We start from the raw sequence: 12187 nt of genomic DNA on the forward strand, positions 1-12187 counted from the left end.
TATCGCCAGCACTAGCTGTATTCGCCTTAGCGAAATTCTGTTCTCAGATGTTTAAGTTCTCCCCGTTTTTAAGAAAAGTCATACGGAGTTAATTTCTTTTTTTTTTTAGAAAGAACTACAGTTCCCAGAATGGCTTGGTCCGCTGGGTTCTACAGGGTGTGTCTGATAGGAGGGAAGACGCTCGGAGTCGAAAGAACTTGGGATCTTATTGGTTGTTCAATACAGGTTTCGTGTTGCGCGGAAAATGGCGGCGTTTTCCGCGGAATCGTGGAGGAATGAGTTACCGGGACACGACATCTTCAAGAAACTGCGTGAGAATCTCCGTTTGGAATCCGAAACGGCCGGCAGGGGTTGCGCGAAGAACCTCATATTCTGTTTGGATGGAGACTTGTTCGTGTGGGACAACGCGGACAGCGTTTTCTACACGACGAACCTGAGGCAGCTGAACTCGGAGCGCGCGGACAGCGCCGCGTTCCAGGTCAGCGCGAGAGACTGAGAGAGGCCAGCTCTCTCGTATTTATCATTTTTATAAAGTCGCATTTCGTAATAAAACCAATTCAGACTTAAGTACTGTAGGCACAGGGGCCTTCTTCAATTTTCTTCCCTGGACCCAGTGGCTGTTTTGTTTATCTTAGGTGTGGATGTCAGTTTGTATTACCTGACGTGGTCAGTTGATTTACACATTTATAATATATATTATAGCAGTTTATTCTGTGTAAAATCAGGATAAGTGTCTTTATCGAGGCTACCACAGTGGGATTCAACCCCGCACCCTCCAGGTTAGAGTAGCCAACCACTTTGCCACCTGCTGGTTGTGGTAATTTCCAGTGTCCTACAGAGTGTCACCTTCCTCCTCTGCACTTTCTGGCACTTTCTGCCTCTCCACAGTGTCAGCAATGCGATAAATTGATCAAACATCCCTTCACGCCATTCTGGAACTCGTGCTGTGGTTAGGTTTGGGTGGCACGAGGCACAGCGAGTAGCACTGTGGTGGTGTGAGAGGACATGGGTTCGATCCCCACTCAGTCTGTGTGGGTTTCCTCTGGGTGCTCTGGTTTCCTCTCGCACTCCAAAGACATGCTGTTCAGGTTCACCCATAGTGAGAATGACAGAGAGAGAGTGTGTGTGTGTTCCACTGATGTATGGATGAGTGACCCATTGTAAGTAGTGTATCTAGCAGTGTAAGTCACCACGGTGAATATGGTGTGGGCTCATAACACTACATAGAGTTTATTGGGAGTCACTTTGGGGGGGAGAAAAAGCATCTATTAAATAAATTAATAAATGTAAATAAGGTAAAACGGCAGCGCTCTCCCCTCTCCAAGGATAACCCTTGGACTTGAGGTTGTTGCACTCAGCAGCAGGGTTTACTAACTGTATTCCAGAATCACAATTCTGTATCCAAATCTCCTTCTGTTGATGTAACGCGGTCCTTGTGTTTTTCCTCTTAGATCTGCGTCACTTCGGAGCAAAGCGTCTGCGAAATGAATAAACGTAAATGTGATTTTCCTAGGCTAGAGCGTGGGACTGGAATGCAGTCTGGGAAGAAGGCAAAATACTGGGAAAATGTATGGTAGAACTTCAAAGTTCATAACTGCTTTCTGGTCATTCTCTCTGCCCACATCAGTCATGACCCTCTCACAGTGTGAACAGCGATTCTATAGGCTGTTAGGAGTCATGGCAACAAGGTGCTTTACTGTAATTTTGAGCATATGTGAGGGAGGCGTGGTAGCTTGGTTTTGGTGTGCGATGGTGTTCCTTTAACATAGTGTGACAGCTTGGAGCAGCAACTGGTGGAGTAATCACAGATGAGAGTTTTGGCTTCAAGTACCACTCCTGACGTTGTACCCTTGATCAAGGTCTTGACCCTGAATTGATACAGTAAGAATGGTCTGCTGTGTAAATGGGTAAATCATTGTAAAGCTTACTGTCTGACATTGTAAATCACTGTGGATGGAGGTGTCAGCTAAATAGTAGTAGTAGTAGTAGTAGTAGTAGTTGTTGTTGTTGTTGTTGTTGTTATTATTATTAACAAATCTTCCAAGACCTCAACGTTTGGATTTAGAACATCAGTTTTTCTCTTGATTTCGGTCACGAACCACAAATCTTGAGTGAAATCACGGTCGTGCTGTAGGAATTGAGAAATCAGGAATCGGTTATGATTTCTGTTGTATAAAGTTGCATGTCTGACGCTCGTTCGCCACAGTCAGAGATTTAAGTTAAATAAAAGTTAATAATGTTGCTTAGGTGGTAGGTTCTACCAGCTATGGTTGAAATAGCAGGGGAGGCAGACCTCTTCAGCTTTGGTCAGCAGTCTGCCTAGGAGAGGGAAACGCCGACATAAAACCCACGGCTTGAGGACCTCACCGTCACCGTCCCAGCTTGCTAGGCTATGGCAGATGAACCTCAGGCTTAAGGGGTGGGATCAGCTCCGCACACACTGTATTCCACCTAAAAGCTTCCTTGCGCAAGCTTTAGGGCCAGCATGGAGGAGAAGAGAAGGCGAAAGAACCTTATTCCCTCAGCACCGACTATAAACCAGTCCCTCCAATGCTGACTGCCTGTCTCGCATTGGCCTCATCAGCCACCAGCATGCCTGCAGTAGACGTGGATCCTAATCTTTGTTCGCAACGTCATGCCGAGAGAGAAAGAGAGAACATTGTTGCTTAGTCAACATTAACATCAAGATCATCTTCTAATTTTCATCAGCTAAAAATGTCCAGTACAGGTGGACCTCCAGTTACGACACATGAGTTAGGACCACCTGCACTTACTATGGCCATTCCATTAATCTTAATATGTTATTTTCACATCCTGATGGTTGATTGCAATGTTTAACAATGACTGCTCCATCTGCTGCCGTATCTGTTATTGTTTGGGTCCCAGTCGGTGTTCGGGTGTCTAATCGGAACAAAACATTTAGTCTGATTCTTTTCAACTTAACTCTCTGTTTAAAATAGATGGCACATAGTGAGAGTTATGCTGGTGTTGAAAAGAAGGAAAACATTTAAAGTGAAAAATAGTGGAGTAGCATGAAAAAATAAACATTATGTTGTACTGTAGTTATTGAACTGTGTTGGTGTTATTTTGACATGGATAATGTGTGAAATTAGTGAAAAAATATAACAAAGCCCTACGATACAATGTAGTATTCATGCATGTTATTTGTTTGTATATTATAGTGGTTCATTTAATGTTAAAACAACCCCATTGTAAGTTGAGGATGCACTGGATATTTTTTGAGCAATTGAAGTAATGATAAAGTGTGTTTGAGAAAGTGTGTCATGCTGCTCAAAGGTTTTGCAAGAAAACAAACAACTTAGCAGTGAATCTTAAGCTTAATCTTAAATCCTCTTCTTCCTATCAGACGCTGCTGTGCACTAATCCGCCACGGTTTGAGGTGTGTGAGGTGCTGCTGAGCCCCACACGGTACCATGTGGCTCTCGTTGGCCGTCGCGGGGCCACGGTCCTGGAACTGCCACAGCGTTGGGGCAAGAAGTCTGAGTTTGAGGGGGGACGCAGCAAGATCAACTGCAAGTGAGTGCTGACCGTTACAGCTGGCCGTTGTTTCTTATGGAGGAATGAAATGGGTCCACGTAAAAACTCCGAAACACCAAAATCATGGCATTGCAAGCAATAAAATGATCCCACCAGCATATTTTATAGTATGTAGCACAGGATGGGTGGAGGACTTCATGTGAACTCATTAAAAGGGTTTCCTTTCAAGAACACGGGAGCAGAATGTGGTCTTGCGAAAGGGCAAACTAAAAGGTATATGTGTAGCAAAAGGTGCTGTAACACCTTTTTATGGCAGTAAATATTGTACCTGTTTGTTTGCATGTAAATACAGTGTATCTAAAGAACAGTGCATTTTTTGGTGTTAAATGCACGTGTCAGACTCTGTAGTACTAAAAATGGCCCATGTAACAGTTAAAAATTCTGTTGTATTGAGCCAAAGGCCTGTTAGGTACCCATTTTCATCTGTCTTTATTGAATTTTTGTTTTTGTGGGACGCATTCTTCAGGTGATTAGTGTACTTATGATTGTAGTTAAGTTTATTGTCCTAAAATTGAATTTTTTTTTTTTTTTTTTTTGGGTTAATGTGAATTCTTCAGTAAGATTAGAAATGACCCATCTGGTGTTTTTTTTGTTTCAGAAGATATTTTAATTTCATTCCTGTGTATTACTGGTGTTTTGACTTAAGTTTCTGACAACAAGAGTCTCAGAAAATCCAGTACAGTCAGTAAATGGCAAACGGTCTCCTTGGAAACAGCGAAGACCGCAGTGTCCTTGACGTACTTCTTGTTGTAAATTGGTATTTAAATAAAAAAAGAGTTAAAATGGAAGGAGCTGTAGCCAACAGGTGGTTCTTAATAGTTAACAGCACAGACAGGGGTCCAGCTGTCTTTAATTTGAAGAAAATACCAGCTTCATGCAGCTGTATTTCTGTCTTTTTTTTTTTTTTTTTTTTTAAGATAGCCTTTAGTATCACAGGGCTTTTTGGGACAGAGAAGTTATTTAGGTTTCAAATTCCCTGTCGAACTTAAAGGATGTTGTTAAAAGAGCTGAAGGGGTTAAGAGGGGAATGCCTGAGGATCAGAGAAGCTGGATTCCAGACAACGATGAACATCCTGTCTCAGGAAGCATCCTCAGTAGATTTCAAAGAGAGTTCCACCACTTTAAGGAACCACCTGGCCGGTTTTCATGTTCCTCCTGCAGGAGGGATGCCTACGTAAACATTTGGAAGGAAGTCACTGGGACACACAGGAAGGAATTGCATCCAGCCCCCTGCCGTCACTTGTGTTGCCTCATGTAAGGGGGCTGCTGCTGTTCCATGTAGTTGAGAACAAACAGCGCCCCCTTGCTCTTGCGGTACTCCTGTACCCATTCCAGGACCCTAACTCTTGCTGCACTCTTGCAAACAGAACGATCCCTGTGGCAGAGCGCTTCTTCACTAGCTCTGCATCTGTTATTCTCCGGCATGCCGCCTGGTACCCGAGCGAGACGGAGGAGCCCCACCTGGTGCTACTGACGTCAGACAACACACTCAGGTTGGTGTCCACCGTACTCCTTTCTAGGAGTTCTGCCAAAAGGAAGGACACAGTAAGCCTCCGCTGTGTATGTAGGTCTTTGCACCCCTCTTAGTCCAATCACTCTTTAACATTCACTGTATTTCTTACATGGGGGCAGCACAGCAGATGGCACCGAACCTCACGGCTCCTGGGCTGTGTGTTTGGATTAGGTCTCAGATTCAGCTCAGTCTGTGTGCAGTTTGAATGTTCTCCCTGTGTTCATGTGGGATTCTTCCCAAGTCCTCAGGCATGCATTTCATGTGAATTGTGTTTGAGTATAAGTGAATGTTTGTGGCTGCCTTGTGGGGGAGGGTATCCTGTGCAGGTTCACACTGCTCCACATTTTATGTTTCCAGAATAGGCTCCGGATCGCAGCAGCCCTACATAGAATAAGCTGCTGCAGATAATTGATGGAATAATTTTCTTTAATGATAAACTACATGTGAATGTAACCCTTAGAACTGCATGTCTAGTTATGACTATTTGTATTAAATTGATTTTGACAAAAAGCATCTGTGTGAATGTTGCATTTTGCTTAAGTGATTAGACCAATTATGTGGTGGGAATTAACTGGAATCAGAACCAACCCTTTGGGAATCTTTGACCACTGTGTGGTAATGTTTAATTTATAAATGCATGCATTATTCATTGCAAACTGGTGCACACAAAGCCATCTGTGATCATATGTTTGCTTGATAACATGTCCTGGTTGCCCTGAGTCATGTCTATACTGCATTATTGGCTGCAGGTTCTACAGCCTGAAAGAGCCACAGAGCACAGCACGACTCCTGAACGTGTCCCAGTCCGATGAAGATGGTGCCATTACTACGAGAGGGTGAGCCTGTTTCTCTCTAGGTTCCACATCCCACACACTTCCGTTCCCCAAATGCAATTGTTGGGGCCCCATTTACTGTTTAAGTACTAGGCACGTACTGTTAACGTGAGCATGTCATTGTCTCATATTCCTCATTTCGGAGGTGTTAGGTGATAGAAGTGGTTGTGTTTTCTAAATGATGGCGCAGCAGTGCAGTCAGGAGTTGTCTGTTATGCTGCACGTTGTTTAAGGTGAGAGTGATTTGAGTCAACAGAGAGGGTTGTCGGAAGTGTGTCTACATCGTCAGCATTGTGCATTTTTAATGACTTCCAGTCTGTTAAACATTGCTCAACACAGTGTGTAAACTGTGTAAATGTGGAAAGGTGTCGGCTAAATACTACACAGTGTTCATTAGAAGTTGCTTTGGAGAAAAGAGTCTGCTATATAAATAAATGTAAATGTTTGACCAGGGTAGACAGCCCTGTGTTTTTTTTTTTATTAATAATATTAAGTCAGGCTAATACGTTTTACAGATCCCTCTAAACTATTACTCCCTGAGGACAAGGAGTATGGAGGCACCTGCTGCTAAATGAGTGCACGCTGTCATGCTGACTCTGCTTCCCCACAGGAGGTCCTATGCCGCCTCACTCGGAGAGATCGCAGTTGCCTTCGACTTTGGCCCGGTGGCCGTTGCTCCCAGGCAGTTTGTGCCTCAGCAAGAGAAGGAGATACTGGTGTATCCACTGTACATCTTGTATGAAAACGGCGAAACCTATCTGAGCTACACTAGCATGGCACACAGGTAATCAGTTTATTATTATAATAATAATATTACTGAAGAAACTCTGCAGTTTGTGTGTGTCCCCATGAACCTGGGATGGTGACTAGGCAAAAGTGAACCTAAGTGGACCTGGCAGGTTTGGTGGCCCATTATGTTAATCCTGTATTCATGACTTCCCAAAGATGCCCATTTTTGTCTGATTGAGTGAGTTTATCCCTGATGTCCCGTGACCCCGGCGGTCTGAATCTGTCAACAGCAGCAACCTGGGGAAGCCCCTCGGACCTCTGCCCATGTATCCTGCAGCCGAAGACAACTATGGCTACGACGCATGTGCAGTGGCCTGCCTTCCGTGTGTGCCTAACATCCTGGTTATTGCCACGGAGTCGGGAATGCTGTACCATTGCGTGGTGCTGGAGGCAGAGGCGGAGGAAGAGGCAGGGGTGAGTACTTTGGGAAAACATGAGGTAAAAGTTGGAAGTTTAAAAACAAACTTTAGTTGCCTGGAAACAAAGTGGTGCAAATAGTAGCTGTGAAGACAGTGCAAGTCTTTTTTAGCATTATTAAACCTAAGGTGATTTCAGAAATGTTTTTAATGTGGAAAGCATTTGGCAAGAATTCCAATAACCATCTAGCTGAAGATATTGAGTTTAGTAACTTTGGGCCAGGATGCAGTGACAAAGTCACAATGAAACAGTAAGAATGTCATTATGTAGTTCATAAACTTTGCAGCAGAGGATGTAAGAACATTGGAGCAGGAGCAAACAGCTGATAACCAGGCAGTTAATGATGCTTGCTGGTCATGTAACTTTTTTTTTCCTTCCTTTCTGAATCCAGTCTGTGGAAAGGTGGACTCGCGGATCCGAAGCCATCCCCTCGCTGTATGTGTTTGAGTGTGTGGAGCTGGAACTGACTCTAAAACTGGCCTCCGGGGGGGAGGAGGAGGAGGAGCCTGTGGAGTCTGACTTCACCTGCCCAATCAAACTGCAGCGAGGTGAGGCTGCCCCCTTCCCAGGCCACGTCACACCACACCACCCACCCACCCACACGTAGAATAGGCAAAGCATACCATGAGGAAAACGCCATTTGTGATAACTGGTCTGGAGATGTCCAGTAGGGGGCGCTTTGTTCTCTTGCCGAAGAGGGAGTCAGTACCCAAGTATAGACTGCAGCTGCTTGGAGAATCTTTCAGCCATGTAATCTTTAAATATCTTCATGTGACCCGCACAGAGGCAGGTGTTTTCAAACACACTGTCTTATTTTCCCACTATGTATTAGGCTCAATTTGCATGTTTCACTCTGCAGCCTTGACCTCATTTTCCTTCCTTGACCTCACCCTCAATGCCTCAGTGTGATGCACACTGTCTAGAGAAGTTGCCTGTTGTGCTTCATGCTGTCGAGTACAACAGGTTGTTAAACTCAGGGCTACGGTCTCTGGAACCATTTTTGGATAATTGATTAAAGTGATGCAAGAGCTGCAAGGTTGTCAACTCCTGCATCCTGTTTCACTTTGTTTAATGTGTAATGGGAGCCCTGGGAAACTGTGACTATTTCTAAATAAGGGGAGCTTTTATAAACAGACTGTGTGCTGTGTGTCCATGTGTTTGTAGACCCCCTGTGCCAGTACAGGTACCACTGCACCCATGAGGCGGGCGTGCACAGTGTGGGCCTCACCTGGTTCAACAAGCTTCAGAAATTCCTCCTCTCTGGTGAGTGCCACAGCACAATCCAACTCAATCCGGTAGTGTAAGTATGGTTTTTTTTTTGTTTTTTTTTTTTTAAAGCAGAAAGGGACCAGGGCTCTGTTTTTAACAGAATGTGAGTGAGCTGGAAGTGTGATTAGTTTTTCCACTCTCTCTCTCCCTCCCTCTACACAGATGAGGAAGACAAGGACAGTTTGCAGGAGCTCGCAGCCGAACAGCACTGCATTGTGGAGCATATCCTTTGTACCAAACCTCTCAGCAGCAGGTAGATAGCAAAATTTTATCGATATAACCCATTTCACACATTCACTTGGAAAGAATAAACCAAGGCACATTTAATGTGTTGTTGTGTAATTTAGCATTCTTGGAAAAAAGAACAAGTTTCAGCATTTGGGCTGTTTCAATGAAAGACCGCATTGTTCCGCTCTGGGTCGCAGTTTTCAGTGAAATGGATCCAGTGGGCAGATTTTGGATCCCCTGGTCCCATAATGCTGTATAGTACAACGGGGCATTACCCACACGCACGCTGACTGAAACAGCTTGTCCCAAGGGGGGTCGCAGCGAGCCGGAGCCTAACCCGGCAACACAGGGCACAGGGCTGGAGGGGTAGGGGACACACCCAGGACGGGAGGCCGGTCTGTCGCAAGGCACCCCGCGCAGAACTTGAAGCCCAGATCCACCAGAAAGCAGACACTGGCCAAACCCACTGTGCCACCGCACCCCCACCAGGGCATTACCACATTACCACAAAATGACTCCCTTCTTCCCTCCTCTGAGTTATTTTCTTTAGGAGAATCAAACATCCACATTCAGCCTGGTGTTGCTGACCCTGCTAGGCGTGTCAGTCTGGGGCGTATATTATTTACCACATAACAGAGAAGAAATAACTGTCAGCTCTGTGTTTCAACCTGTCCTCAAGTAAACTCAGTTAAAACATAAGAATGCTGTGAACAAATTTGGGATAGACTCTGGTCAGGTGGGGTCCTCAAGCTCCCTAAAGTGATTTTCCTTGGCTATGGTGTATCCTGATGATGTATTGCGTACGTTTCTCTGCTTTGTGTTCCCTCCAGCACATCAGCCCCTGTTCAGGGGTTTTGGATTGTGTCTGATCTGTCACTTGGAGCCACCATGATCTGCATCTCCAACACCTATGAGTGCCTCCTGCTGCCTTTGCTGTGAGTGTCCGCTGAGAGACTTCCGTTCATCCTGCGGGTTTGCACTGCATCGCACCGCTCGCTGTTAGCCGTAACACTGCTCTTTTGCTGGCTCCGCAGGAGCTCGATCCGTCCACCTTCCCCTCCTCTGCTGTGTTCCCATCCGGGGATGCTCCCCGGGAGCTCCCCTCTGCGTGGCTTGGCAGACGACTCGTTCGAGCAGCACATCCGCAATATCTTGGCACGCAGCTCGACAAATCCTCTTATGTTGAGGTAAAACAGCCACATTGGCATCTGCACTGAGGCTGCTCCTTTCATAGGCAGAGTCAGCAATATTGAAGACACCTAATGTCCATTTACATTATATGGCTGCTTATCGCCAGTTTTTATCCATGTCAGAACTGTACAGTTTCCCAACCGGCAAATGAAAGGTTTGACTAAAGAAATTTGTATTGCTTACTTTTAAGATGGAATTCTTAGTCCCTGAACACAATCAGGTGTTCTGTACCATAATGTGAATGTCTGAGTCCAACAAACATCATCTGCAAACCTAACAAGTCTATTCCACAGGAAGTGTGTGGTTAATCTAGCATTTCCTGGACTGAGTTAAATGAGACCCTCCTCACTGACTGCCTGCTGCTGGGCCATGTTTCAGGGCTGGGGACAAGGACGTCTCCTCCCCCCCACCAGAATGCCTTCAGCTCCTGAGCAGGGCCACCCAGGTGTTTCGGGAAGAATACATCCTCAAACAGGATATGGCCCGGGAGGAGATGCAGAGGAGGTACAGATCCAGTGTGTGTATCTGCCTGGGACTTTTCCATCTTGTCACTAAGCTGCTGGGTAGCATTGTCACCATGTTTTTAGCATGATATTGTACATCGTTACTGGAGTGTGTGGTCTCACTCTCCCTCCCATCAGAGTGAAACTGCTTTACGGGCAGAAGCAGAAGCAACTGGAGGATCTTTCACTCTGCAGGGAGGAGAGGTGAGCAGCACTCCTCAGTCCCACATCCACAGCATCTCCACACTTAGTTGTTCTTTAAAGACGTGTGGCACCTTTACATGCACGCGTTTTCTGCTCAAAGCGGCTCTGGGATCATATAAGGTCATATTAACAGTGCCCATGGTCTGTGACCATTGTTTTACCTTTATCTTTTCCACCATGTGCATTGCAGGAAAAGCCTGCGGGAGGCCGCAGAACGCCTGGCAGATAAATATGAGGATGCCAAATACCGCCAGGAAGCCATCATGAGCAGGTTTCCTGTCCTCTGCCAGCTGTTTTCTATATCTTTAGAAGAAATGACTGGCTTCCTGCATAACTCTTGCCTGGTGTGTAGCTGTGGGACTTGTGGACTGAGTTACCCTTTAGATACACAACAATTATCCCTTTGGCAGGGTGAAGCAGGCCCTGAGTTGTCTGCGCAGGCAGCTGCCCGTGCTGTCAGACAGCGAGAAGGACATGAGGAAGGAGCTGCAGACAATCAGTGACCAGCTGAGACACCTGGGCAATGGGATCAAGCAGGTGAGCTGCGCAGTCAAGTTTTCATTCACTGCTTACTGTGTGTTTCTGCAAAGCATAACACATATGCTTCCCTTCACACTGATAAAGCTACTCACACCTATAATATTTCAATACAGAATTTTAGGAATGAACTGTAATGTAAATAAATTCAGAAGTCAAATATGACAGAATATGGTGTTAAGTCACAAGAAGAAACCTTTTATTTTTTGTGAGAGTTGTCCTGGAACCCATCATTTCCCCATAAGTAATAATGGTAATGCGATCCTCTCGCATGGGCAGTTTACCTAACGGAGGGATTTCGTAGAATGAATTAACCCTATTAGGCAAGAGATGGGTGTATTCGAAGTATTCAGATTAAGAAATTGCAGTTGTGGATTAAAACAAAGTACAGCAGGGGAACTTGCACCCTTGACACAAGTAAGCTGGGGTTCCCTCACATAGTGCTGTGAAATGAGTCACTTCAGATCATTTTAAGGCGTGAATAACTGATCCTATTTGTTTTGGCCCAGGTCAAAATGAAGATGGAATACCAGCAAAAACAGATGGAGAAAGGAGCAGTTCCAGCAAAGGCCAGCATTGTACTGAGCGCCCACCAGAAGAAATGTGTCCAGGGGGTCCTTAAGGAACAGTGAGTATCATGGACTCCGCTGGTGGGGATGTGGACTGTGTTTATGATGGGCCCTGACTGTCACATCTTATCTGCTGTGTGAGCGCCATAGCAGCACTTGATAGTTCCTGACACTATGTTCCCGGTTGCAGCGAGGGCCCTTCTGATGACCGTTTTGTTTTGACAGAGGAGAGCACATCGCAGACATGATGAAGCAAATCAAGGACATCAAGAACCAGTTCAATTTCTGAAACAGTTTCTCAGCACATGCCTACAAGGTGGCTTCCTGGACTCTGTTCTGGCAGCAGCTCTCAAGATGGGTGGAGATGACTTAACAGGTCTCCTTTTCTCACCCCCCATAAAAAAAAAAGCCAGATTTGTTTTTTTTAGTGAAAGGTAAACAGGTACACAGGTAACGTGCATAAATTAAGATGCACTTAAGGTGTATATACCTCACGTAATTCATCTATACTTTTTGTACACATGCTTAATGTACCTTTGCATCATTAAAAAATAAAGATTGTTTTGTATAAGGTTG

At 45.2% G+C, this 12187-nt stretch overlaps 1 protein-coding gene across 2 annotated transcripts; it reads left to right on the top strand.

Annotated features, from left to right (window-relative positions):
- Positions 1-164: 164 nt before the first annotated feature.
- On the top strand, positions 165-12048 carry nup88 (nucleoporin 88). 2 transcript variants are annotated; one of them, XM_018741839.2, is made up of 17 exons: positions 165-478; positions 3368-3537; positions 4926-5051; positions 5821-5907; positions 6515-6688; positions 6927-7107; positions 7502-7658; positions 8275-8373; positions 8542-8632; positions 9438-9542; positions 9642-9794; positions 10177-10302; positions 10440-10505; positions 10696-10776; positions 10916-11042; positions 11552-11670; positions 11837-12048. In XM_018741839.2, the coding sequence occupies exons 1-17, from the start codon at positions 245-247 to the stop codon at positions 11898-11900; spliced, it is 2160 nt and encodes a 719-aa protein (XP_018597355.1). In that variant the 5' UTR covers positions 165-244; the 3' UTR covers positions 11901-12048. The 2 variants fall into 2 exon arrangements, with proteins under 2 accessions (XP_018597355.1, XP_018597354.1); XM_018741838.2 differs by having other exon boundaries at positions 167-478; positions 6924-7107.
- Positions 12049-12187: the final 139 nt, after the last annotated feature.

This window comes from Scleropages formosus, chromosome 25 (genome assembly GCF_900964775.1).
Source record: "Scleropages formosus chromosome 25, fSclFor1.1, whole genome shotgun sequence".
NCBI classification, from domain to species: Eukaryota; Metazoa; Chordata; class Actinopteri; order Osteoglossiformes; family Osteoglossidae; genus Scleropages; species Scleropages formosus.

Coding starts and splice junctions, on each gene's coding strand:
- nup88 (XM_018741838.2), top strand. CDS start 245: ATGGCGGCGTTTTCCGCGGAATCGTGGAGGAATGAGTTACCGGGACAC. Junction 9,795..10,176: donor ACAAATCCTCTTATGTTGAG/GTAAAACAGCCA, acceptor GCCATGTTTCAG/GGCTGGGGACAAGGACGTCT. Junction 10,777..10,915: donor CAGGAAGCCATCATGAGCAG/GTTTCCTGTCCT, acceptor TCCCTTTGGCAG/GGTGAAGCAGGCCCTGAGTT.